General features: G+C 43.3%; 1 protein-coding gene across 11 annotated transcripts in view; it reads left to right on the forward strand.

The window, feature by feature from the left end:
- SYTL5 (synaptotagmin like 5) overlaps positions 1-25,275 on the forward strand; it is a 267,832-nt gene that overhangs the window by 185,545 nt on the left and 57,012 nt on the right. For 6 of the 11 annotated variants that reach the window (XM_021079659.1, XM_021079658.1, XM_021079654.1 and 3 more), the window contains 5 exons: positions 9,899-10,040; positions 15,301-15,433; positions 17,852-17,958; positions 21,145-21,237; positions 21,833-21,898. In XM_021079659.1, coding sequence (XP_020935318.1) covers positions 9,899-10,040; positions 15,301-15,433; positions 17,852-17,958; positions 21,145-21,237; positions 21,833-21,898 — 541 coding nt within the window. The remainder of the gene's footprint in view (positions 1-9,898; positions 10,041-15,300; positions 15,434-17,851; positions 17,959-21,144; positions 21,238-21,832; positions 21,899-25,275) is intronic. The other 5 variants (XM_021079661.1, XM_021079660.1, XM_021079662.1 and 2 more) reach the window with 3 other exon arrangements.

Raw genomic sequence — 25,275 nt, forward strand, 5'->3', positions numbered from 1 at the left:
GGATCATGTGCTACTGTATTATGTACTGTTGAAAAAAAATCCCTGTATAAGAGGACCCACGCAGGTAAAGCTATAAAGCCATATAGACATGTTTTACCCAATACTGGTATATTCTTGTTGGGATTTCTGGAAGATCGCCCATAAATATACTTTATCTTTTAAATTATAAATACGCTAAATGGTTTACTGATAGAATATAGCAATCAGAGGTGCTTTGGCTTAAGCAAGCCCAGAACAATGTTTTCCCATTAAGAACGAGAATCAAAATGTTTGGGAGATCCGTAGAGCAAAATGTCCTTTTCCCAGAACATGTGTTTATCACAATGACTCATTAATGGATTGCCACCTTGAGGTGACTTATCCCCAAATTATTCCTTAGAAAGTTGGGGCAGGACGTGGCCCATCCTGTCTTCCCTGCTATCACTTAGAGATGTTAATTCCTTCTTGTTTGCCTGGAGCTGCAGTAATTCTGCAAAGCCAAGTAGTGCAACGGGCAGGCTTTTCTTCTCTCCTTGGGTTCTGCAAGCAGAACTGCAGCCTCCCCTCTCCCTCATTTGGAATATGGGATAGCAAATTCCCCAAAAGGGAATTGCAAGAGTCCGGTCTCCTTGGTCTATTCCCTGGCCTCGCTTCGCAATTAATTCCCCTTTCTCCTCCACGGTGCAGATTTCTTCATAGTTCATCGCTCTTTTCCTGGAGCAGCTGGGCTTGGGTGTTCTTTTTGAAAACTCATATCAGTGTTGGAAATGAGGTTTTAGCAGATGCCTGCTTAGACTTTCTTTCTTTCCAGTAGTTTCAAAGCAGGGAAATGTACGAATGGGTCAGGCAGGGCTCAGCAGCCTCTCTGAGGAGCATGACAAATGGCCCTTCCCTGGTTGCTATGGACTTGACACCTGAGGCTGATGAGCTTTTTTTTTTTGTTTTTTTTTTGTTTTTTTGTTTTTTTTTAAGAGAACAAAATATGAACCATAATAAATAAACAGAATGCTCTTCAAGCCAGTGCTTCCCAGTCCCTTTCATGTTGTGATGCATCGTCAAGGTGCTGCGTGATTTGTGACTTGTCTCTCATGGCCTCCCCAAAACAAAGCCTCAGACAGGGATTCCTAAGGGAGTAATTTATTAATGGAAATGGTTCCAGGAGCATCCCGTAAGGGAATAAGAAAAGTAGAATAAAGAGGAAGATGAGCAATATGCCAGCTCCGGTGAGGTCTGAGTTTGAGTGCTTAGCTTGGTCCTGCAAGGGATTCTGGAGCATCGTCTGTCTCTGGGTTTTTCCATTTTGAGGAGCTGTCCCATTGCACTTCTGTGCCAATCAGCCATTGACCATAGGTTCCCTTAGATAAGATTTCTAGATTTGGCAAATAAAGATAGAGGATGCTCAGGTTCTCAGATAAAGAACCCTTTAAAAAAAAAAAAAAAGGGCAGCACCCACAGTATATGGAAGTTCCCAGGCCAGGGATTAAATCTGAGCCACAGCTCTGACCTATCCTGCAGCAACACCAGATCCTTTAACCAATGCGCTGGGCTGGGGATAGAACCCACACCTCTGCAATGACCTGAGCTGCTGCATTCAGATTCCTAACCCAATGCACCACAGCGGGAGCTCCAGATAAAGAACTTTTAAAAAGCATATTCCATGAAATCTTATTTTCATTTACATACTATAAAAATATTAGTGTATTTTTATACTAAAAAAAATTCGCCATTATTTATCTGAAATTCAGATTGAACTGGGGATCAGATACACCTCACGACATGTTTTGGCTTCCAGTACTAAAGGCAAACCTCTGAAGGTCATCGGTCCAAGCAGTCAGTGGAGAAACACCCAGAAGCTAGAGACGGCTGTGTGGAGCTTGGTACAAGGGATCTGAAAGGATCTGCCTAGGACAGCAGTGCTGTCCCCTGAAAAACAGAAAGGAAAAGTAGCACTTGGAACTGAAAATTCATTCTGTTCCATAAAACATGGATGAAGGATGCTGCTGGGCTTCTCAGCAGCATTTCTCTCTTGACCATAGAGACTACAGCCAGCATTTAACCAGGGGAACCTGTACGCTCTGATAACCAACTGCTTCCTCACATCCTTCACCTCCACCCCCTGCCGGGATGCATTCCGGTTTTATCCAGTTGTCCTTAATTGCTCTCTAGGAGGCCCGGGACTGACTGTCACCGTCTCTGTGAAGCTTCGCAAGCTGCCCTTGGTTGGCACACCATTCACAGCAGCCCCTCCGCTGCGTGTGTGGTACCTTCATGATTGAAAACATCGTACTTTCCTCACATCTTTTATTCTGGGCAAAATGAGTTTATGAACCGCATTCTGTCCTTTCACAACACAGCCTTTTTTCATCAGAAGTCATCTTCCTGTCCCGAAGGTCATTTTCATTGCTATCTTTGCCATTAAGATGGCGATTACGCAGCATCCTCTGCCTACTAATTGGAATATGGCAATGTGGGAGTGTTTCAGCTCTTGAGTCAGGGCCCCTTTCACAAAACCCATATGGGTTTTTTTGGTGTTAGAGAAAAACTATGTAACTAGTTTCTAATGTGCTTAGCAAACTCATTCCCTTACTAGGCTTTAAAAATTTGTTCACACTTACAGTGCATCTCTAAAAGTAATAAAGCTGCGATCATTTTGTGACTCAAAAGAATAAAGGCTGGGAGTTCCTACTGTGGCTCAGCAGGTTAAGAACCCGACGTAGTGTCCCAAGAGGATTCAGGTTCGAGCCTGGCCTCGATCAGTAGGTTAAGGATCCATCATGGCTGTAAACTGCAGTGTAGGTTGCAGATGCAGCTTGGATCTGGTGTGGCTGTGCCTGTGGTGTTGGCTGCCAGCTGCAGCTCCAGTTCGCCCCTTAGCCCGGGAATTTCCATATGTTGTGAGTACGGAGCTCAAACGACAAAAACCACCAAAATAAAAGATAAGTCTCTAAGGATTGTGCTCCAAAGGAAAATTACTTTCACCTCTTTCCTGTGCTTTTGCTTAATTTGTCCAGGGCTAATTCCTCTTTTTGCCTATTTTAATCTATTTTGGGTGAGCTTAGCACTTCTCAGTGGCAGCGGGGGCGGGGCAGGGGTGGGCAATCAAAGCCACAAGCTTCACACATATTCTCAGCCTATCATGATTCACAAAACCGTGGTGGCCTGAGAAGAATGAACCTTACTTCTGTGAAGTGATGGACCCATAATGGAACAGGCGAGGAAACGTGGCGTCACGAGAGTATGTAATTTACCCAAACTCTTGACCTTATCACTGGGAGTTACATGAGATCCGGGGTTGGCACGTACTTCTTCGGCGAGAAGGTTATATTTATAATTCATTCCATCCCTTTCTACCACATCCTTTGCCCGCCATACATACCTATCTTGATTTGGATTCCTGCAGAAGCAAACCCTGATATAAGGAATCAGAAGCAACTCATTTAGGATGTGGTCTTGGAAAAAACACAGATCGGGGAGTGAGGAAGAGAGCCAGGGAAGGGAACGGAACCCGGCAGGATGTGCCATTAAGCCAGATACCACTGCGGGCAACTAAAATTGGACAACTGTAGGAGACACTCTAGAACCCACCTCAAAGTTATCCGTTTAAGAGATCAGGGATCTGGGGTGTTTACAGACCTACTCCCTGTTCATCCTTGGTTGAAGGCTCATTCGAGGGCAGTATTTCTCCGGCACTTTGGACTTGTTCTGCGCACAGGAGCTCTGTGCTCTTGTGACCCAGACAAGTCCTCGGGTGTAGAGTTGTGGTTCTTCGTAGTAAGCAGGATTCTGTGGCTCGAGGTGAGTGTGGAGGGGAAATGGGCTGGGGCACCGACGTCCGCTACAGCATCCTTCCCTAACTGCACTCAGACCTCCTCCAAAGGTGCAGTGTGTCTGACTGCCAGAGGCTCAGCCCCTGGTTTATGTTTTCTTTATGTACGTGTCACTTTCCTTATTATAATGTCAATAACGTGAGATAGTATGGAGACTCAGCCAGACCCTTGACACTTAGGTTGCCTCTCAACTGGCTTCTTGACTTGCCTCATTCTTGTGGGCAAATGATTGGAAGCACGAAGCCACCTCTGTGTTGTCTTGTCATTTGTCTAATTGTTTGCCAAAGATTCACTGTCCTAGAAGGTTCTGTTTCTCCGAACTAAATGGAGCACATTTCCCTCCTCCAATATATTTGTCTTTTACTCACTGTTATATAAGGTGCATTGGGTGCCATGCTACATTCTCATTGTTGCTAAGATCCAATAATGGCCTTTCTTCTGCAAATCAGTGAGGCGTAGGGATAGATGAGTTGCTTATGATGTTTATACAAATAACTTCCACACACAGTTCTGCCCACATTATTAGCCTAGTGGTAAATGTGGAAGCTCTTAGGCATGGCTACTTTTCCATCCCTTCATGAACTTCCCCTTTGGCAGGGAAGATGGGGATGACTGAACAAATAATTTCAAGGCAATAGGGTATCACGAGAAAAGATAGCTGTGTGCTATGGAAAAACCAAAGACAGGCATTTAACTTTGCAGGGCATTCAGGGAAGCTTCATGGGGATGATCCCTAAACCATGTGAAGGAGGGAGGAGGACTTGGCCAGGTGAAGAACGCTAAGAGCCTAATAGACAGAGGAAATAGGAAGTGCAAAGGAAAAGAGGCGTAAAGCAATTTTGCAGGTGCTAGAAGACAAACCGTTCAGGGTTTTCAGAGAGGAAAATTGAAATTAGTTTACAAGAGGCGAGATGGAAAGCTTCATTGGACCAGGTTATGGATGGCCTTGGCTACCTCGGCACCTTTTTTTGATAAGCAACATAGCATCCCAGGTAGAACAAGAGTTGAGTGAATCTGAACTACTGCGTACAGAGTAAGCGCTGGTTCCATCTAGTTACTGAAAGCTCAGTTCTCCTGAGCACTTGCTTGCCTTGGTGTCTGTGGGGGAGGGCAGCTGGCTTCCTTGCTCTTGACTTTGAATCCACCCAAGCTTTTTTAATGGCTACCGGCCTCTCCTCCAACTGGCTTTTGGTAATTATTCAGAAACAAGACACCAGAACAGGATTTTGTTGTGATTATAATTGACTAAAATATTATCTGACTGAGATTTCTACCTGTTCTTAATTTCTTTTTCCTCATACCCAGAGTTGTCCCCTCATAGTGACTGTCTCCTCCATTTTATTTTATTTTATTTTAAAAATGAAAATATTCATGACCGCGTCCACAGCATAATGGAAGTTCCCCAGCCAGGGAAGTGACTCCGAGCTGCAGCTGCAACCTGTACCACAGTTGCAGCAACACTAGGTCCTTTAACCCACGGCACTGGGCCAGGGATCAAACCCTTGCCTCTGCCACGACCCAAGCCACTGTAGTCAGGTTCTTAACCTCCTGCGCCACAACGGGAGCTCCTCCATTTTAAAAAGTCTTTCGAAAGGAAATGCATTCTTTGAGGAAACCCTAAACATTTTAAAGCCGTCAAACACACCAGCTTTTGTTGTAGTAAATCAAATGATAAAGATTCTTTGTATCCCTCACACTTAAGATTCATTGAACAGAATTTCACTGAGCACTACCACCTTGTATTATATTGTCCTTTCTCTGAAAAGGAAAAAGTATGTCATTAAGCCATAGGGATTGACCCTGAGTCAGAGAAATGACCCAGACCACGGCAGTGGCAGCCACTAGGCCACCAGGGAATTCCATCGCTTCACTTTCTAAGTACAACCTCCCTTGTCTGTCTATTACATGTTTATTGGACCTGAAATAACTGAAAGGAGTTAGTAATGCAGAAGGAATAGCGTGTGGTCTGTGTGCCATGTTACACGTTACACCCTAGCGTCATTGTCGCAGGGCATGGAGTGAAGGTTCTTGTTGCCTTTGGCTGGTCTTTAAGGGGGCTCTCAGCTCCCCACACAGGCACAGGTTCAGCCCCGTTGGCCCACTCTGGGAAGGTTGGATCCCGGGAAGTTCTTTCCAGGTTCCAACTCCTGGGAGACCATTCTGTAAACCAGAAAAGCAACTCGTCACAGTCTGTGTCCCCTGTCCTTGGAGTCTTTATCTAGAAATGGATATACCTAGGAAGGCATTATCAAGGCTTGGCACCAGTATGAAATTAGAGATAAAATGGAAGGCTTTTAAAAAGGTCATCTCGGAATCCCCGTCGTGGCTCAGCGGTTATTGAACCCGACTAGCACCCATGAGGACTCGGGTTTGATCCCTGGCCTCGCTTAGTGGGTTAAGTAAGGATCCAGCGTTGCCATGGGCTGTGGTGTAGCTCACAGATGCGGCTCAGATCTGGTGTTGCTGTGGCTGTGGTGTAGACCAGCAGCTACAGCTCCTATTGGACCCCTAGCCTGGAAAACCTCCATATGCCACCGGTACAGCCCTAAAAAGCCAAAAAGACCAACCAACCAACAAAAGGTCATCTCATAAGCTAAAGTTAAATGAAACTCTTTCCTACCCTAAGCAATGTGTCTTCCAAGTAAGGCAGAATTTCCAAGCTTCCCAGACAGTGTCACGTTCCCCACAGTTTGGGCTCTATTAGAATGAGATACATGTATCTCTTTTCTTGTCAGTTTCTCCCTAAGCAAAGTTGAGCTTCAAGGTTCGTTAGCGCTGATTTCGAATACTTCTAATTTAAATATCAATAACATGACATCTGGATCACAAATAGGTCTTTCTTAATTGAACTTTAAACTTCTCTAATTTAGACTTGAGGATGCTTTTATCCTTATCCTATTTAAGTGGCAAAGACTCATGTATCTCATGTCAGATTCTGCATTAACATCTAAACGAGGTTTCACCCAAATGTTGATGATATTCAGCCTCAGAAGACTAAATCTTTTTTAGTCTAATCAACTGAAACAGTCAACTGAGAGAAAAATATTTTAAAGACTCTCGCAGGAAATGTCAGGGACAAATGCGAACGTATATTCCAATTTTTGAGATAATGCTTCCAGCAACCGTCATTTCCAATAGCTAGCTTGTCGTCACAAGATCATTTTCGTTATTACAGGATGGCCTCTTAAATGTCATCACCACAGTCAGCTTCTACCAGAGCGTCTACATAAGTCACACTTTGGGTTCTAGCAAAGTTAATCCGCAGTGGAGACTGCCAACACCATCTGGGTCTGGGAGGACCCTCGGCATAGACATGAGCAAAAATACTCACATGAGCCCCTTGAGATCTGAGCCTCTTGGCTCATTTCTGCAAGATTCAGTCCTAGTATTTCTTGAAGGAGACTTTACCTAAAACAGTAGGGAGAGAGATGTTTGTGGTAGTATTGTCATAAGAGTAGAGAACCTGTGAGCACAGGGCAGCATCACTGGGCAGCTCTCTAAGCCCCTTAGGAGCTGGACTTTGGGGATGAGCAGCATCACTTGGAAAGATATGAATATAGTTAACTGTCGTCAAATGTAGAAATGTAGCACCTGAGATGAGAGGGCTCGAGAAAATCACCAGGGCACTTAGCCTTGCCAATGGTATTGATTTATTTAATCACCAAGTTTTATATTCTTTTTGTCCGAATCAAAAGACATAGTGGGAGTTCCCTGGTGGCTCAGCAGATTAAGGATCAGCATTGTCATGTCTGTGGCTCTAGTTTTTGCTGTGGCAGGAGTTCGATCCCTAACTGGGGGACTTACGCGTGTCATGGGCATGGCAAGAAAGAAAGAAAGAGTCATAGACCCTTCCTGAGCAGAGTCCATAGTACTAAAATTTATTCAGAGTACCACTTCTAGAAAGAAGCAGCCAGGGACTGTTTCTGTGAAATATCAAAGGGATACTGCCCAGAAATTCTTTGTAGTCCTCTTCATCAAATTCCAAGAAACTAACTTCCAACTCTCTGATCCTTTCATGATCTTTTTGATGGCATTCTTCTCCATTCTCTCCATGTAGAACCTGCCTGGCTGTAACAATTTGATCTTGGTGAAACAACGAATGGGCAGTTTGAGAAACTAGCATGAGCTCAGGCTTTGGGTAGGCAGACAATTCTGTTTTTACCCTCAGTTTGTCATATACTAACCATGTCACATATGCACACACGTGTGTGCTTGTATGGAGTAATCGTTTCATCTCTCCAAGACTCAATTTCTTCATCTTTAAATAGGAATGTTGGGAGTTTCCTTTACGGCTCAGCAGTAATGAACTCAACTAGTATCCATGAGGATGCGGGTTCAATCCCTGGCCTCGTTCAGTGGGTTAAGAATCCGGCATTTCTGTGAGCTGTGGTGTACATCACAGATGTGGCTCAGATCTGGTGTTGCTGTGCCTGTGGTGTAGGCTGGCTGCTACAGCTCTGATTTGACCCCTGGACTGGGAGCTTCTGTATGCCATGGGTGGGGCCCTAAAAAAAGACAAAAAAATAAAAATAGGAGTGATAATAACTTATTAAAAGCTAGGGTGCTGTGGAAAGAAAAGTGTCTAACACCTAGAAAATGGTCAGTGGCACCTGCTATTTGTGTAATTATTGAGGGTGATGGTGGCTGATCGTATCAGTCAGGGCGTGTTTGATTTTGGGGGCATCTCTGGTGCAGAGCCTTGAAAAACCTTAGGAGCTGTGGTTGATAGCTCCTGTGGTCATTACTGACTCTTTTTTTTCTGCCAGATTTATCTTCTAGTAATGACCCATGTACCATCAGACATTCTTTTTTTAAAATATGCCCTTTCCACTGTTGCAGCAAAGGTCACAACAGCAGCTTGGATATGATGCCTGGTCTAGGAATTCCATGTGCCATGGAGTGGCCAAAAAAGAAAAAAAAACGTCCTTGATTCCTATAAGTCTCTCCTTTGATTGGCCCAACTGTGAGCTCTCATCACTAGTAACTATCACTACTGTGCTTTAACGAGAAGCTATTTATTATTATAGGTACACTTATAACTTGTTGAAGTAGCACCTGAAAGAGTGAAATTCACAAGGGCTTATATTTTACCATTTTGCATATCTTGCGCTCACCGAGAGCAAAGGATAAAATAAGGACAAACACTTCTCTGAAACTGTAATTTGTCAAAACTTATTTCCTTATGAAGCGCCATTTAATAAGAAAATTGTGATCCCCTCAAGGCAGGAACTGGTGTTTCATTAATCCTTCTTGGATGGAATTGAATCCATTTTCACAAGCATGAAAGTGAATCAAACCCATTTACAAAATGTCATTATTTTTATCCTACATTTATTAAATGTGCACCATGTGTCAGTGACTAACCCAACTCAGAGAAATAAAATCTCATTTCCAGGCATCAATTAAATGTGTACTGAGTGTCTCCTTTGCATCCAGATGTTGTGAAGGTTCTGGAGGTATCACGGTAAATATGTGGTGTCCTCTGTCCCCAGGGAGCTCACAGCCGAAAGAGGTACCGCAGTCTATGTATCTGTTAAGGAGCCCAACAAGCCGTGGTGTCGTCCACTGCTCCATAGTTTGGCAAAGACCGGAAGTCACCAGGAATTGAGCAGAGCCAAGGTTGACAAGGCCAGTGTGATAGATAGGAAAGCTGTGATGGGAGACGCCGGGCTTCATCTGGCCCTTGAAGAAGGGGGAAGGTTGGGAATAAACAGTGACAAAATGGGCTTATCAAGTGGGGAGAACTTGAGCAAAAGCCTTCGCTGTGGAATCATGAGCCTGCGCCTGGTGAATTGCAAAAATAGTAAAGAACCAGGGCTGCCTGGGAGAGTGCTGATGAGCAGTTCGGAACAAGCTGGAGAAGCAGAGTGAAGTTCATTTACAAAGGCGCTGGAGTCACACACGGGGTGTTGAACCCCGTGAGCCCCTGAAGGTCTTTGAGAAGGAAGACACCATGGTAGTTGCCATCCCGTCCACTGTGACCCTGATGTGGTTCGCGTGTCGCCATTGTTTTCTTGGAAGCTTTTCCCGAACTGTATCTTTGATTGCTGCTCTGTGTCCACGTTCAAGTCCGAATCTTCTTTCTCATTTAGGGGAAGCACCGGTTCATCAGATCTCAACGAGCAGGAAGCTGCTTCCGGAACTCCAAAGAGCATCCGGAGCAACGGTGTGACCCCAGTCAGTCAGAGGTCACCAGCCCCAAGCACACGCAGCGCGACCTCAGGGAGCAGTAGAGTAAGTCCATGAATGTGCAGGAACATGCCTGGTCCGGGACTCAGCCTCCCCACCCCGGTCTGGCTGCGCTTCAGGTCTCTGGATCTCAGAGCGGGTTGTTTATTTTGTTTAATGACCGATGCTTCTTTATCAGAGCTGAACCTCCTGCATCCTTAGCACCTGGCAGGAAGCCTAAAGTGAAAAGGAAAGAGAAAGAGCAGGTTCAAAGGTGGAATTTATTTGGTAAGGGTTTAAAGGGATAGATGGTTAGGATAAAACAGAAATAATGTTTTGCAGTCTCTGATTTTGATCTTCGGTGTTACTGCTCAAGATCTTGACTGCTCTAAAACATTTCCAAACTGATTTAAATTAGGAAGGTAGACTCTTAAAATGTTTTTTTATCCTTTTCTTTTCTATACACCTGTTAAAATAAGAAGACGATACATAATGGAAACAAATTACACAATGTACGTGTGTGTCTAAGTTGTTCTTTTGAATGAATGAACATCTACTAGATTTTTTGATTAAGCAGGAAACTCCATGTATGTATGTGACATCTATAGTTAAGAAATCTTTAGGGAGCTCCTGTTGTGGTTCAGCGGTAATGGACCTGACTAGTGACCATGAGGATGTGGGTTTGATCCCTGGCGTCACTCAGTGGGTTGAGTATCCAGTGTTGCCAGGAGCTGCGGTGTAGGTCACAGATGTGGCTTGGATCCTGCATTGCTGTGGCTGTGGCGTAGGCCAGCAGCTCAGTTCCAATTTGAACCCTAGCCTGGGAACTTCCATATGGCACAGGTGTGGCCCTAAAAAGGCAAAAAAAAAAAAATCTTTATATATAAACTACAATTCCTTGATTCAGCCAATATATAATGAGGGCCTACTATATGTCAAGCCTTGGAGCAAAGACTTGAAAGAAGTGAAAGAGTTTAACCACGTGGGAGTCTGGGGCACGGTTTTCCTTCATGCAGTGCCAGCTCTGATATTCAGCAAGTCCATCCCGGGAAGGCTCTTGTGGTCACTTACCGCTGGCCTCCATCTCGCATAGTCAGTGCCCTTGCCTGACCAGTGTCTAAAAGATCATTCTCGCCACTGGAGGAACAGCCAGTGCAAAGACCCCGAGGTGGGAGCATACCTGGTGTGTTCAAGGAAGAACAAGGAGGCCAGCGTGGCTGCTGTGAGTGAACGTAGGCCTGAGTACTAGGAAATGAATTCAAAGCATGTACTAGGGCCAGACCGGGCCTTGCAGCCCTCTGTATGCCCTTCGGCATTTACTCTGGGTGAGATGGGGGCAGTTGGAGGGTTTGGCGCGCACTGGTGATGTGATCTGGCTTCTCTTTATGCAGACACTGGGGACCGTTATGAGAAGCAGCTTTAGGAGAACAAGAGTGAAAGCCATAAGGCCAGTTAGGAAGGATGCCGTTGTGTGACTGCAGCCGAGAGACTGGACGTGAAACAGGGAGATGTAAGTGGAGGTTGTGAGCAGCCAGATTCTATCGGTATTTTAAGGAAGAGCAAAAAGGCACTCAGGCAGATGAAACAATAATAATATGTTTTTAATTAAAACATTTTTATTCCAGATGATTTACAGTGTTCTGTCAATTTCTGCTGCACAGCAAAGTGACCCAGTCTTACATATATGTGTGTATATATACACACACATATACATTCTTTTTCTCATAGTATCCTTCATCCTTTTCCATCACAAGTGATTAGATATAGTTCCCTATGCTCTACAGCAGGATCTCACTGCTTATCTGCTCCAAGTGCAATAGTTTGCATCTATAACCCCAAACTCCCAGTCCCTCCCCTTCCCCCTTGGCAACCACAAGTCTGCTCTCCACATCCATGAATTTGTTTCTTTCCTGTTGATAGGTTCATTTGTACCAGATATTAGATTCCAGATATAAGTGATATCATATGGTATTTGTCTTTCTCTTTCTGACTTACCTCATTTGGTATGAGAATCTCTAGTTCCATCCATGCTGCTGCAAATGGCATTATTTTGGTTTTTTATAGTTGAGTAGTATTCCATTGTGTGTTTGTGTGGTGTGTGTGTATCCCATCTTAATCCAGTCATCTGTTGATGGACATTTAGGTTGTTTCCATGCCTTGGTTATTGTGAATAGTGCTGCATCCTGTTGAAATTGTATTCTTTTCTTTTTTTTTTTTTTTTTTTTTTACCTTTTTAGGGCCATGTATGGAAGTTCCCAGGCTAGGAGTAGAATCAGAGCTATGGCTGCCAGCCTACACCACAGCCACGGCAATGTGGGATCCAAGCTGCGTCTGCAACCTACACCACAGCTCGTGGCAATACTGGATCCTTAACCCACTGAGTGAAGCCAGGGATCAAACCCACAGCTTCATGGATACTACTCAGGTTCATTACCGCTGAACCACAATGGGAACTCCACATGTATCTTTTTGAATGACAGTTTTGTTTGGAGTGGAATTGCTGGATCATATGGTAATTCTGTATTTAGTTTTCTGAGGTACCTCCGTACTGTTTCCCATAGTGGTTGTACCAATTTACATCCCCACCAACAGTGCAGGAAGGTTCCCTTGTCTCCACACCCTCTCTGGCATATGTTATTTGTAGACTTATTAATGATGGCCGTTCTGACTGGTGTGAGGTGGTACCCCATTGTAGTTTTGTAAACACTTATAGTCTGAATTATACTTGTTGATAAGATAAAAGGCATATTTAAAATTTTGTCAATATCGATATAAAGCTGAGCAAGCAGCACTGTTCATTAGCCAGAAAAGTACTGCACTGGAGTACTCCTGTGGCGCAGCATTGTCAGTGCAGCAGCGTGGGTTGCTGCAGTGATGCAGATTTGATCCCTGGCCTAGGGAATTTCCATATACTGCAGGTGTGGCCAAACTAAAAAGAAAAGTGCTGGATAGTTGATGGCTGTACCCACCGCTTTGGCAGCCTAACACGGAATGCTGTTCAAAATATTTAGCAGTCATTATGGCAGGGGCACTGAGCAGTCAGAACCCACAGTGCCGCAGGGTTGGGCAGCAGCCTGGGGGGCGCTTCTATGCCGTGTGCTAACCTGGATTGTGGGGAGAACTAGGATGGTGGAGGAGGGGAGCCCAGGAAAGGGAAGGTGGACTGGGAGTAGGGCTGTTTACCAACCGATACAGAAGCATGTAAAACTTATAACACTCAGTACAGCTGTACCAGTGGGTAGCAGCAGGCAATCCAATAACCAATAAGTTAATCAAGTTTGTTCTTAAACAAGGCTCATCTTCCTAAGTATCGTTGTTAGGAGGAAAAAAATCGTCTTTGTCATGTGCCAATCCTCTCGTAGCTAACAGCCTCTACAGGAATATTTCTTTCTTTTTTTTTTCTTTCTTTTTTTTTTGGCCACGCCTGCTGCATGGATTGAACCCGTGCCACAATGGTGACTTGGGCCACTGTAGTGACAAGACCACAATACGAGATTCTTAACCTGCAGAGGCACAAGGGAACTCCTACATGAATATTTCTTTATGCACCAACCCTTCGATTTCCCCAAGAGAAATTCCCTGCAATTGAATTGAGTATACATACATATATATAGACAGAGCCTATGATGATCTGACACTTGCTTTCTAACTGATGTAGCTGGTCTTTTCTAAGAGAAAAAGAGAGAAAGAGAGACCTTACTTTCTGAAGCACATTTGCTCTTTCATGAGGAAGGGAAGACCCATGTAGAGTTAGATGGCGATCAAGGTAACAGCTTCTCAATTTCTCCCATTTCTCAGCATCTCTTTGTTTCACTGTTCTTGTCAGCCTTAGCATGTGAGAAGTACATTTTTTAAAATGGAAAACTCCTAGAACATGAAAATCTCTAACCTGTCCTCTGCTATGATGTAACTTACTAATTTTAGGCTTCACATCCTGAATCTCCAGGGTATGTATTGCATGTTAATGACTGTGTGGTATTAATTGGGCCACTAGTGCTCAATAGTAATGATATTCCCAGGGTGTCAGTTGGAAAATTTGCTCTCAACATATTTGCCACTAAGGAAGTTAGTTAGTCTTGCTTCGTTGGAGGAATCATGTGTGACCAACTTTTTGAAGAGGTTTTGAAAACAGACCTGTTTTGACCTCTGTCATCATCTTGTGGTAAACCTTAGTAGTTTATGGCAATTAGCAAGGTTAGGGACCATATTCGTCTTGCTACAGGTAGTATGCGTCGGAGAATAATCAAAGACCAAAACGAGGCTAGATTGAGGCTGCATTGATTTGCTTGCCAAGCAAGTGAGAGTTCCATCTGTCTGGAATGAGTTTTTTTAACATCTCCTCAGTGTCTAAGGTATGGGCTAAATATAGGACAGTGAGAAGTGAATTCCTATCTATAGGAGCTTAAGGCACCTTTTGATTGTTTACAGAAGGGGGAACTGACAGAGTCTCTTTTAGGTTTGATTATTCTCACACCATCATGTCACCTACATGGACCGTTAACCTCATTCCAGTTCTTAGAAGTCCAAAATTCGTTTTTTAATGCTCAAGCCAACTTGAAATGATACACTTGTCAGGTCCCTATGAACACAGGCAAAGTTGGGACAGAATCTTCCTTTGTAATGAAACTAAGTGTCAGTCTGGATTCTGCCACATGCGCAAGCATGTATTAGCAAGCAAGTACCAAAAAAAGTCTCTTATTCCTGTAAGCTGGGGGCGTGTCCACTCTTTATCCTTTGATGCTTTAGTGCATTGCATGAAAGTTTCATTCCATTAATGATGTAAGCAACCATGTTTTGATCATCCCATCCAAATGGGAAAGATGGCCTGGTCTGCTGTTCAGTGGGGACTAGAGGACATAAGGGGTGGTTGAGGAGAGAGCGTGGGCAGAGTGGGGACAAACATGGGACCAAACAGAGTTCTGACCTGTGTACTACTCTGAGGGTACGAAGCTTGCCAGATTCTTACACATAGTTCATGTAAGTTTGGAGGCCACTGTGCCATCTTTCCTGCTAACCGTATGTTAGAACACTCACTAATTTTGTGAATGAGTAATTATTTCAAACACACTTTGTGCTGGTTAACCACCCTCTTGGTATCTATTTTAGAGTAGTTATTGATAGTAAGTTTTAGTTATATGAACTCCTGACAAGGGTCCTCCTGATATTAGCCAGCGCCTCCTAAAGGGTTATACTGAGATATATTTCTAATTGCGGTTATACTGGGATATATTTCTAATTATGGTTATACTGAGGTATATTTCTGTGGGAGGATTTGGAAGTCAATTACAATCAATGTAAAGCATCTTTTTCATTTTTACCCCATGAGAAGGAACATGGTTTTGAAAATTCCATGGATTTGGCTGCCACTGAAAGCACCTCTGAGGACCTCCCAAAGCGTCATCGCCGAAAAACTTCCGGCACACCTTCCATAGCAGTATCCAGAGCCTCCCTCTCGTCAGGTGGGTATTTGCAACGTGACTACTTTGTTGTAAAAAAGACTAAATCGGGGGGAATTGACTGCCTTGTGTGGCATTAAATGGGTGTTTCATGCCTTAGAAACGAATTGTCCATTCTTTGACCCAGGGCGGTAGGTCTGCTCCGTAAGATCGGCTTGCACATGGACCCAGGGGATACCTTGAGCCTCTTGTATTCCATGCATAATTCATGACTCTTGGATTTGGCAGGAGTATGCACTCATCACTGCCCAGTCTCAGAGCCATACCAGATGTCAGCGTACAAGTGCAGAAATACAGTTGGTTCATGTGATGCAAAAGGAAAGGCCACTAGAGGTTCTCTGGTGATGCAGTGGGTTTAGGATCCATTATTGTCACTGTGGTGGCTTCAGTTGCGGGTGTGGCACGGGTTTGATCCCTGGTCCAGGAACTTCCACATGCTATGGGTATGGCCAACAAAAAAAGAAAAAAGAAAAGGACACTTGCCCAGAGTTCAAGGAAATGGTAGTTCCAGTTCCATTGATACCGTGATCAGAAATGCCCTGTATCTAGACAAAAGCATCATTATTCTACAGTTGAACTGAGTTCTTTGCAAGCAGTGTTAAGGAATTATTAATAACCCCTTTCATTTGTATGATACCTTCAAAAATATCACTTCATCATTACAACAACCCTGTTAGGCAGGTATTATTTATGTTGCGATTTTATTACCCGTGATGGAGTTCCCATTGTGGCACAGCAGAAATGAACCTGACTAGGAACCATGAGGATGCAGGTTCGATCCCTGGCCTCGCTCAGTGGGTTAAGGTTCTGGTGTTGCTGTGAGCTGTGGTGTAGGTCACAGATGCGGCTCGGATCCTGTGTTGCTGTGGCTATGGCGTAGGCTGGCAGCCATAGCTCCGATTCGACCTCTATCCTGGGAACCTCCATGTGCCCCAAGTGGCCCTAAAAAGCAAAAAATAAAAAAAATTAAAAAAAAATAAATTATTACCTGTGAATAAGGAAACTCTTTAGAGAAATATGTCATAATTAGAAAGTTTTTGTCCCATGTGTACATTTGAAATGATAATATTTGCATAAAGTCTAAGGCTGGATTGGGGAGTCTGTCCTAGCCTGGTAGTTCCCAAAGGGTTGTCTAAATGTCTGTGGTTGTTATTGCATTTTTTTCTTTTCTTTTTCTTTCTTTCTTTCTTCTTTTTTTTTTTTTTTTTTAAGTCGCACCTACAGCATATGGAAGTTCCCAAGCTAGGGGTCAAATCGGAGCTGCGGCTGCAGGCCTGTGCCACAGTCACAGCTGTACCAGATATGAACTGCATCTGTGACTTACACTGCACCTTACGGCAACACTGGATCCTTAACCCACTGAGCAGAGCCAGGGATGGAACCCATATCCTCACAGACACTATGTCAGTATCTTAACCTGCTGAGCCACCACGGTAACTCCTATTATTGCATTTTGTTCAGGACTAGAAAATCAGTTCACCCATTAAATGAAAACATTAGGAAGTTTTCTGATGGCCTAGCAGTTAAAGATTTGGTATGGTCAGTGCTGTGGCACAGGTTCGATCCCTGGCCCAGGCACTTCCATATGCGGTGAAAGCAGAAAATAAATAAATAAATAAAATTAAGCTAGCCTAGGAGCCAACCTCATAGCGTGTATTTCTACCTACTTCTACTCACCAGCTCCTGTTTCTTAAGTATATACTCCATCAGGCGCTATGCTAAGCACTTCTGCATTATTTCATTTCTCATTTCGAACATAACCGATTGCTCTCTTCAGTCTTTCTCCTTTATAAGCAACGCTTCTGTCTCAGCAGGGCTTTGACATAGAACTGTTTTATGGAGATAAACTGGGTCTTGGTAAGCTATCCACAGCATTACTGAGTTTTGCACTGTTCTTTGTATTTTTGAAAGCAAGAAATTCTGCCGATGGAAGAATGGTCTGGTGCCTAAAGAAACAGAGCTTCCTCTCCATTTCCCTATCGCCACTCCCTTTTCGTGAAAGGAACTTGCTGTATCATTCATTGCATTTTGCGTCAAATACGAAAACACAGGAGAGTCTCTAAATATTTAAATAAAGAACAGTTAATCTTGTCTAAGCTTAAGGGCCATTCTATGCGAGTTTTCCAAAGTCTGTGGGCAGAGCAGAAGCTTTGAACAGGTTAAAAAATTTGCATGTTACCGTAGAGCATGTGACCTATGCTCACAGGAGAAATGAACACCTCTGTTTTGGTAATTCGGTCCAAGGAGAGTTCAAGATACTGGTAAAAAAGGACCGTGTTAGCAGCAAGAGCATGAAGTTACTGACTCTGACTGTTGCTTTCATGACACTATCAGTTGGAATAATAATGAAACATTTGCACTGAAAAGTGAACTCTCCTAACGAGATGATTCATGTCTTTCTTTTTCTCTTTCTTCCTCCAGACCGGAGTCAGTCCGAGTTAGATTTGAGTGGATCATTTACAGAGGACTTAGAGGATCCTGTGAACATCAGAAGCAAGTCTGTCTCTGGGGCTTTAGACAAAGACTTGGTAAGTTGGATGCAGAAGACAGTCACGTGATCATGAAGAAAGGGCACAGTCTTGTTCCAAACCTGTCCACCTTGCGGGGGGAATCAGTCGAGGGTGAAGAGAGGGGTATAGGATAATTTTTTCCTATCAATCTTCACAACAAACATATAAAAACAACTGAAGAAAGATTTAGAAAGTGTACCATGTAATCAGGTTAAGGAGTGAAGTTTATCTCTAAGTATCCACCTGTTGGGGATTTCAGTTCCTGGTTCAGAGCATATCAGTTCATCTAAACCTCAAAAAATAAGCGATCCCAGCATTTCCTAAGTCAAATAGTACTGGACTTATCTGACTTTGTGTGTGTGTGTGTGTGTGTGTACAGTACAGCAAAATGATTCACTTATACATATATATATATTCTTTTTCACATTCTTTTTCTGTATAGGTTATTACAAAATATCGAGTAGAGTTCCCTGTGCTATACAGTATAGGTCCTTGTTTGCTTTTTATGCAGCTGTGTGTTTATATTCATCTCAAACTCTATCCCTCTGACTGTATATTTTGTGTGAACATTTCTATACCTCAAGTTATTCCCATAACCTACCTTCTCAATTTAGGCTAACTTATCTGAAAATTAATGGTTAAGCTGAGCTCATTTATGAAATGAGAAGGTTGAATGAAATCATTGCTCAGGTGCCCCTCTGGTTCTAATATTCTTATATTCTGATTGCTATAATTGCTATAATGCAATCTGAACTCCTTGGAAGCGATAACACAAATGTTAAGTGATAGGAATATAATTTTTCAAATGCAAACCAGGAAACTTAGAGCTGTTTACTATAGTATTAGAAAGCTGGAAAGTATTTTTAAATCTACCAGAAAAGCCACAGGTGGAGGATAGTGAGATCAAATGGTTTCAAACCTTGCTGGGTATTCCACCTTTAAAGAACAGCTAATGCTAATGTTATTAAATTATTACTCATCTTAGACAACTCTGACAATCTTCAAATTCATAGTGTAAAGCCATTATATATAACCTTAGTACTCAAAATTTTTTGGCTCTCGTCTTTTTGGGGGGCCACACCCATGGCATATGGAGGTTTCCATGCTAGGGGTCAAATCGGAGCTGTAGCTGCCGGCCTACACCACAGCCACAGCAACGCCAGATCCAAGCCGTGTCTGCAACCTACACCACAGCTCGCGACAAGGTCAGATCCTTAATCCACTGAGCAAGGCCAGGGATCGAATCCATGTCCTCATGGATACTAGTTGGGTTCGTTAACCACTGAGCCATGACAGGAACTCCTCGAACTTTTAAAAACCAATTTAAAAAATACCCTATATGTGGAATCTAAAATATGTCACAGATGAACCTGTCTGCGGAACAGAACCAGACTTACAGACATGGAGAACAGACTTGTGGTTGCCAAGGGGGAAGGGGAGGGAATGGAATGGACTGGGAGTTTGGGGTTAGTACATGCAAACTATTATATTTACAATGGATAGACAATTAGGTACTTCTTACGTTATTGGTACTACTTACCTTATAAGTATGCTACTGTATAGCATAGGGAACAATATCCAATCTCTTGGGATGGACCATGATGGAAGACAATATGAGAAAAGGCATGTATATATATGTGTATAACTGGGTCACTTTGCTATACAGCAAAAATTGGCACAACATTTTAAATCAACTATACTTTAATTAAAAAATAATTTTAAAACGCTACAAGTTATATTAATTTATGAATATATGATATTCAGGAAAATCTAGCAGTGAATCAAAAATATTCCAATAAGTAAGTTTTGTTCTAGGTATGAGTGGAAGAAATAATCTATATAAGAATATCAATTACATAATTAATATTTCAGTATATTGAAGGAGAAAATACAAAACTAGGTCAATAGATGCTGAAAACTGTGCTCAAAAAAGAGGATATAGGAGTTCCCGTCGTGGCGCAGTGCTTAACGAATCCGACTAGGAACCATGAGGTTGTGGGTTTGATCCCTGGCCTCGCTCAGTGGGTTAAGGATCCGGTGTTGCCGTGAGCTGCGGTGTAGGTCGCAGATGTGGCTCGGATCCCGAGTTGCTGTGGCTGTGGCATAGGCTGGCAGCTATAGCTCCAATTGGACCCCTACCCTGGGAACGTCCATATGCCGCTGGTGCGGCCCTGAAAAGACAAAAGACAAAAAAAAAAGGAATATAATTCCAACAGGATGCAAAATACGAGTTTTACCCAGAGTGAGAATGAGGGCCAGGGAAAAGAGGAGAAGCAGCAAAAGAAAGGTCTCTATAATGAAAAACAACAACAACAACAAAAACCCAGTATGCATAATATAATCCATTTATGTATGTGTGTATGTATTTAGCCTATTCATACCATCAAAAATTATTGAAATTTGATCATTAATATATTAATGGAGCTATCAATTTTAAATTTATATTTATTTTTATATATTGCTTGAAATATTTTTCTATGAAAATGTAGTGCTTAAATAACCAGGAAAACACAATGAGGGAAGAAAAGTAGAACCTGGGATTTTGGACCAGACTCTAATATCTAAAATATTTTATGCTGCTGGAGAGATTTTCAAGATACATTTCCTCATTGTGACAGTATACACAGACCCACGTGCACGCACACACACACACATACCCAGGTCTGAGTGATTCCAGATTTCATGTTCTTTCCATAAAGCAAGCAGTCCTAGGAAGGAGGCCCCAGTTGTCTGATGGTGCTATTCAGGCTGAATGGAGGGCAGAAGAGAAAAACCTAGGAATGGGGTGATATCTAGATATTTGTATCTGATTTTTCAGGTATTTAAAAAAGAAAGTGAGGAGTTCCCATCGTGGCTCAGTGGTTAACGAATCTGACTAGGAACCATGAGGTTGCGGGTTCGATCCCTGGCCTCGCTCAGTGGGTTAAGGATCCGGTGTTGCCGTGGGCTGTAGTGTAGGTCGCAGACGTGGCTTGGATCCCTCGTTGCTGTGGCTGCGATGTAGGCCAGCGGCTACAGCTCCAATTTGACCCCTAGCCTGGGAACCTCCATATGCTGCAGGAGCCGCCCTAGAAAAGGCAAAAAGACAAAAAAAAAAAAAAAAAAAAAGGAAGGTGATTTTATAGGTGAAGAGACTTTCTAGGAAAGAAATGAATCAAACCACTGATTTTTGTTTTGTTTTGTTTTTCTCCTCTCCTTCCTTAGGACTCCTTGGAAGAGACAGAAGAAGTCATTGATGATTTAGTGTCCTCTCGGTTTTCTGCAAACACCCACAGTCTAGCCAGTGGCCTGTCAACCGTAAGCAGTTCTCTAGCATGCAGTAGAAGATTCTTCTTTCCGGTTTGATTTTCTGTGCATTTCCAAAGGACATAATTATGTTCTTGGAAAGCGTGTGACAGTGCGTTCACAGTCACTGTAGTCTACTGCCTGCCCTTTGCCCACAGAGTTCCTCCAGTTAATGTTTCTGCGGGCTTATCCTAAGGCTACTGATTCCTTCCCTCTCCTTCTGGAAAACCTCGCCTCACCCAGGCGATCCCTAGAGCAGGCTCTCATCAGCTGACCCCTGTGCACGGCCTCAGTCCCGGCTGGTACATTTCCCTGCTGCCACTTGTTCTGTTCCCCAGCTGACCTGCACACTGCAGCAATCGCTTTCCTAAAACACCCACCCACGTAGATTTCTCTCCTCCTCACACATCAAGTCTGCAGCTTCTCACTGCCTATGGACTAAAGTCCCTTCTTCCTTTGGCATCTGAACCCTTCTTTGAAAGGGCTTCAGGAGGAGCCCCTTTGTCCTTTTACTCATCTGCATGCCTTGCAAGTCTTTGCTTCGCGGATTTCTGCCTGGTGCTCTAATACTCTTTTTTCTTTTGATCTTGGGGCGACTTCCTTAAAGAATTCTCCAGCAGGCTCTGACAGGAAGTGGACCTACCTAAGTGTGCCTGACGCTGACTCAGACACTGTGAGTGTTCCGTCTCTGCTTTTCCTTCTTTGCAGCCGTGCTGCACAAAATTCACGGTACCGGAAATCTAATTAGGCGGGCAGGTGTTCCAGCATTTATCTTTTTCTGACTTGTGTACAGTTAAGTAGAGGTTCTCTTTTGAAAGGTACAGGACATGATCAGAATCCAAGTATGCCAAAGGAAGACCATTTGGTAAAGATTAGAATCTGAGGACCAGTGAAAAGATGGATGGTCCAAAATGATCAAAGCACCTTCAGAATAAAGAGCTCTTGTTAAAATCAAAACATTTCAAAAAAAAAAAAATCAAAACATTGCCTTGGTTAAGAGCATAAAGTTTGGTTAGTCGTAAAACCCCCATAACTTCTTCGGTTTCTCCCACTTGTAGATTCTTAAATTTTCTGTTATACATACGGGTCTCATGCTTACAGAGGACCCTCTTTGAAGAAGTGGCTACAGAGGGACGTGGTGCAGATACAAATCAGTGATACGAGGAGACAGTGAGGTATTGGGGGGGGGCGGTCCTCAGAAATAAAAATCTAGAAATCTTTATGTTGTCAACCAGAAATTAATCGGTCCATCTAAGAAAGAAATGGGCAATTTTATCCAAGCCAAATTGAGGATTATAACTCAGAAACAGCATCTCAGGAACGCCAAGAACTGTTCTGCCCTTTAGAAGTCAAGGCATAGTTAGAGAAGTTTTATGGTTTTGTTTTGTTTTTTCCTCTTTTTTTTTTTTTTTTTTAAGGGCCACACTCGCAGCATATGTAAGTTCACAGGCTATGGGTCCAGTCAGAGCTACTGCTGCTGGCCTACGGCAGTATCCAAGCCGCGTCTGTGATCTACACCACAGCTCACGGCAGTGCTGGATCCTTAACCCACTGAGCGAGGCCACAGATCAAACCCGAATCCTCATGGATACTAGTAGGGTTCTTAACCCTCTGAGCCATGACAGAAACTCCTAGAAGTTTTTTGAGACAGAGGACTGTACGATAAATGATGTGTTAGTGACAGTTTACACAATTCAGATCTAGGCACCATAGTGGCCCCTTACAAGATCAAGATGGAATGTTGCCTTCTTTTTGGTTTTCGTGGTTTTTAAATTTTTTTTTTTTTTTAGGGCCTCACCCAGGGCATATTGAAGTTCCCAAGTTAGGGGTCGAATCGGAGCTGCAGCTGCCGGCCTACACCACAGCCACAGCCACACGGGATCCGAGCCGCAGCATCGACCTACACCACAGCTCACAGCAACACCAGGTCCTTAATCCACCGAGCAAGGCCAGAGATCAAACCCATGTCCTCATGGATACAAGTCGGGTTCATTACCCCTGAGTCACCAAGGGAACTCCCTGGAATGTTATCTTCTAAGGAGTTGTCTTATTGGTACTAAGACGATGTTGCTCGTTGTGGTTGAACAGGTATTCCTGCCGGTGGGGAAGGTTTAGTCAACGCATAAGGCAGATACTACAATGCAAAGTAGTTGGGGAAGAGAGGAGCCCAAGGGGCAGAAAAGAATATTTAAAAATTTTTTTCTTGTCTTGCCATAAAATCTGAATTTCATTCCACAGTGTCTTGGCACTGCCACCAATTTCTGTGAGTCAGACTCTTCTCATTTGTAACATGAGGGTGTTGGGGCTCTTAAAGCCCTTAAAACTCAAAGCACTGTCCATGGACCAGCAGTACTGCATCACCTGTGACAGAGACGTCAGGGGTTGTCACAGAGCCCCTAGTGTCTCAGTGATTCCTTTATAGCACTCCTAGGCCAAAAGGAATGCCGGATGAGCGCATTTATTAAGTGGTGAGCTAGAAAAAAAACCTTAATAAGTGCTGGTATCCTAACAACTTAGTAGCCATTTGAAAAAATAATACACACAACTTCAAAAAAAATAATAATATTTTAATTCCATTATTAAATAGCCCCTGATGGGACATGTGTGTCACATCTTGGAATCTGCTTGGACGGCATCACTTTCATTTCCTGTTCCACATTGATCTTGCTGCAATGCTTGCTTTTTGTCATAGCAACTGCCAAACAGTGTCATGTAGATAGGACCTCATTGAAGAGGATAAAGTGGGATTTTTGTTTGTTTGTTAGGGCTGAACCCATAGCATATGGAATTTCCCAGGCTAGGGGTTAAACCAGAGCTACAGCCGCCAGCCTACGCCACAGCCACAGTAACACGGGATCCAAGCCGCATCTGTGACCCACACTGCAGCTCATGGCAATGCCAGATCCTTAACCCACTGAGCGAGGCCAGGGATCAAAGCCTCATCCTCATGGATACTAGTCAGATTCGTTTCCACTGCTCCACAGTGGGAACTCCCGATAAAGTGGAATTTAAATGTTAACACCGTGAACTACAGTTCATAGTTTGCCTGGTGTCTGGTAGTTGTCGCTCTGTTTCCCTTGAAATTTTACAATATCCTGAAGTGCCTCTGAGTTCGCTGTGGTGTTCTGGGATGCCTTGGCACACAGTTTAGAAACTGTGAACCTAGGGATCTGTTAGAAAAGCAGAATATCAAACCCCCATCTGGGACTGAATAGATCAGAATCGTCATTTTAACAAGGTCCCCAGGTGATCTCTATGCAATTAAAATGTGAAAAGCACTGCTCAAAACCATCTACTATCATAAACATTCTAATAATTTTTTTTTTTTAGAAATAGAAGAGACAAATTAGGTCAGTCACTGGCTCTCCTTAAGCTGTCATTTCCACATAATTATGGGATCCTTGGTTTGCTCTTGCCTTTGACTTAAGCGTGAAAGTGATGCCACAATCACCCACTTCCTGGTTTTTGATCAGTTTCCACTCTGAGCAGTTGGAGGAGGATAATGACTTTTGTTTTATACGTAAACAAAATTAATCTGAAAAGTAAGGATTCTAACCTCTTTTTGTACTCACCATTGTCCTTCCTTCTCAGTGGTTCATAGGTGGATATATATATTGTGTGTGTGTGTGTGTGTGTATTTATTTATTTATTTTTCTATTTAGGGTCGCACCTGCAGCATATGGAAATTCCCCAGCTAGGGGTCGAATTGGAGCTCCTGCATCTGCCGGCCTGCACCACAGCAACGCCAGATCCAAGCCGCATCTGTGACCTGTACCACAGCTCTCGGCATCGCTGGATCCTTAACCCACTGTGTGTGGCCAGAGATCAAACCCAAGTCCTCATGGATGCTAGTTGGGTTGGTTACCACTGAGCCACATTGGGAACTCCTCAGACAGGGCTTTTGAAACTCCTGGGTCACTCACCAAAGCCTTCCAGGTGATCTTTTGTGACAGTCATGTTGCTAAGACACAGAATTTGTGCTGCTGGCGGTAGGGGATAATTTTGTTACGTTTAATTTAAAATACACTCTTGTTATATTAGTGTCTCCTC

The sequence above is a fragment of the Sus scrofa genome, chromosome X (genome assembly GCF_000003025.6).
Source record: "Sus scrofa isolate TJ Tabasco breed Duroc chromosome X, Sscrofa11.1, whole genome shotgun sequence".
NCBI lineage: Eukaryota > Metazoa > Chordata > Mammalia > Artiodactyla > Suidae > Sus > Sus scrofa.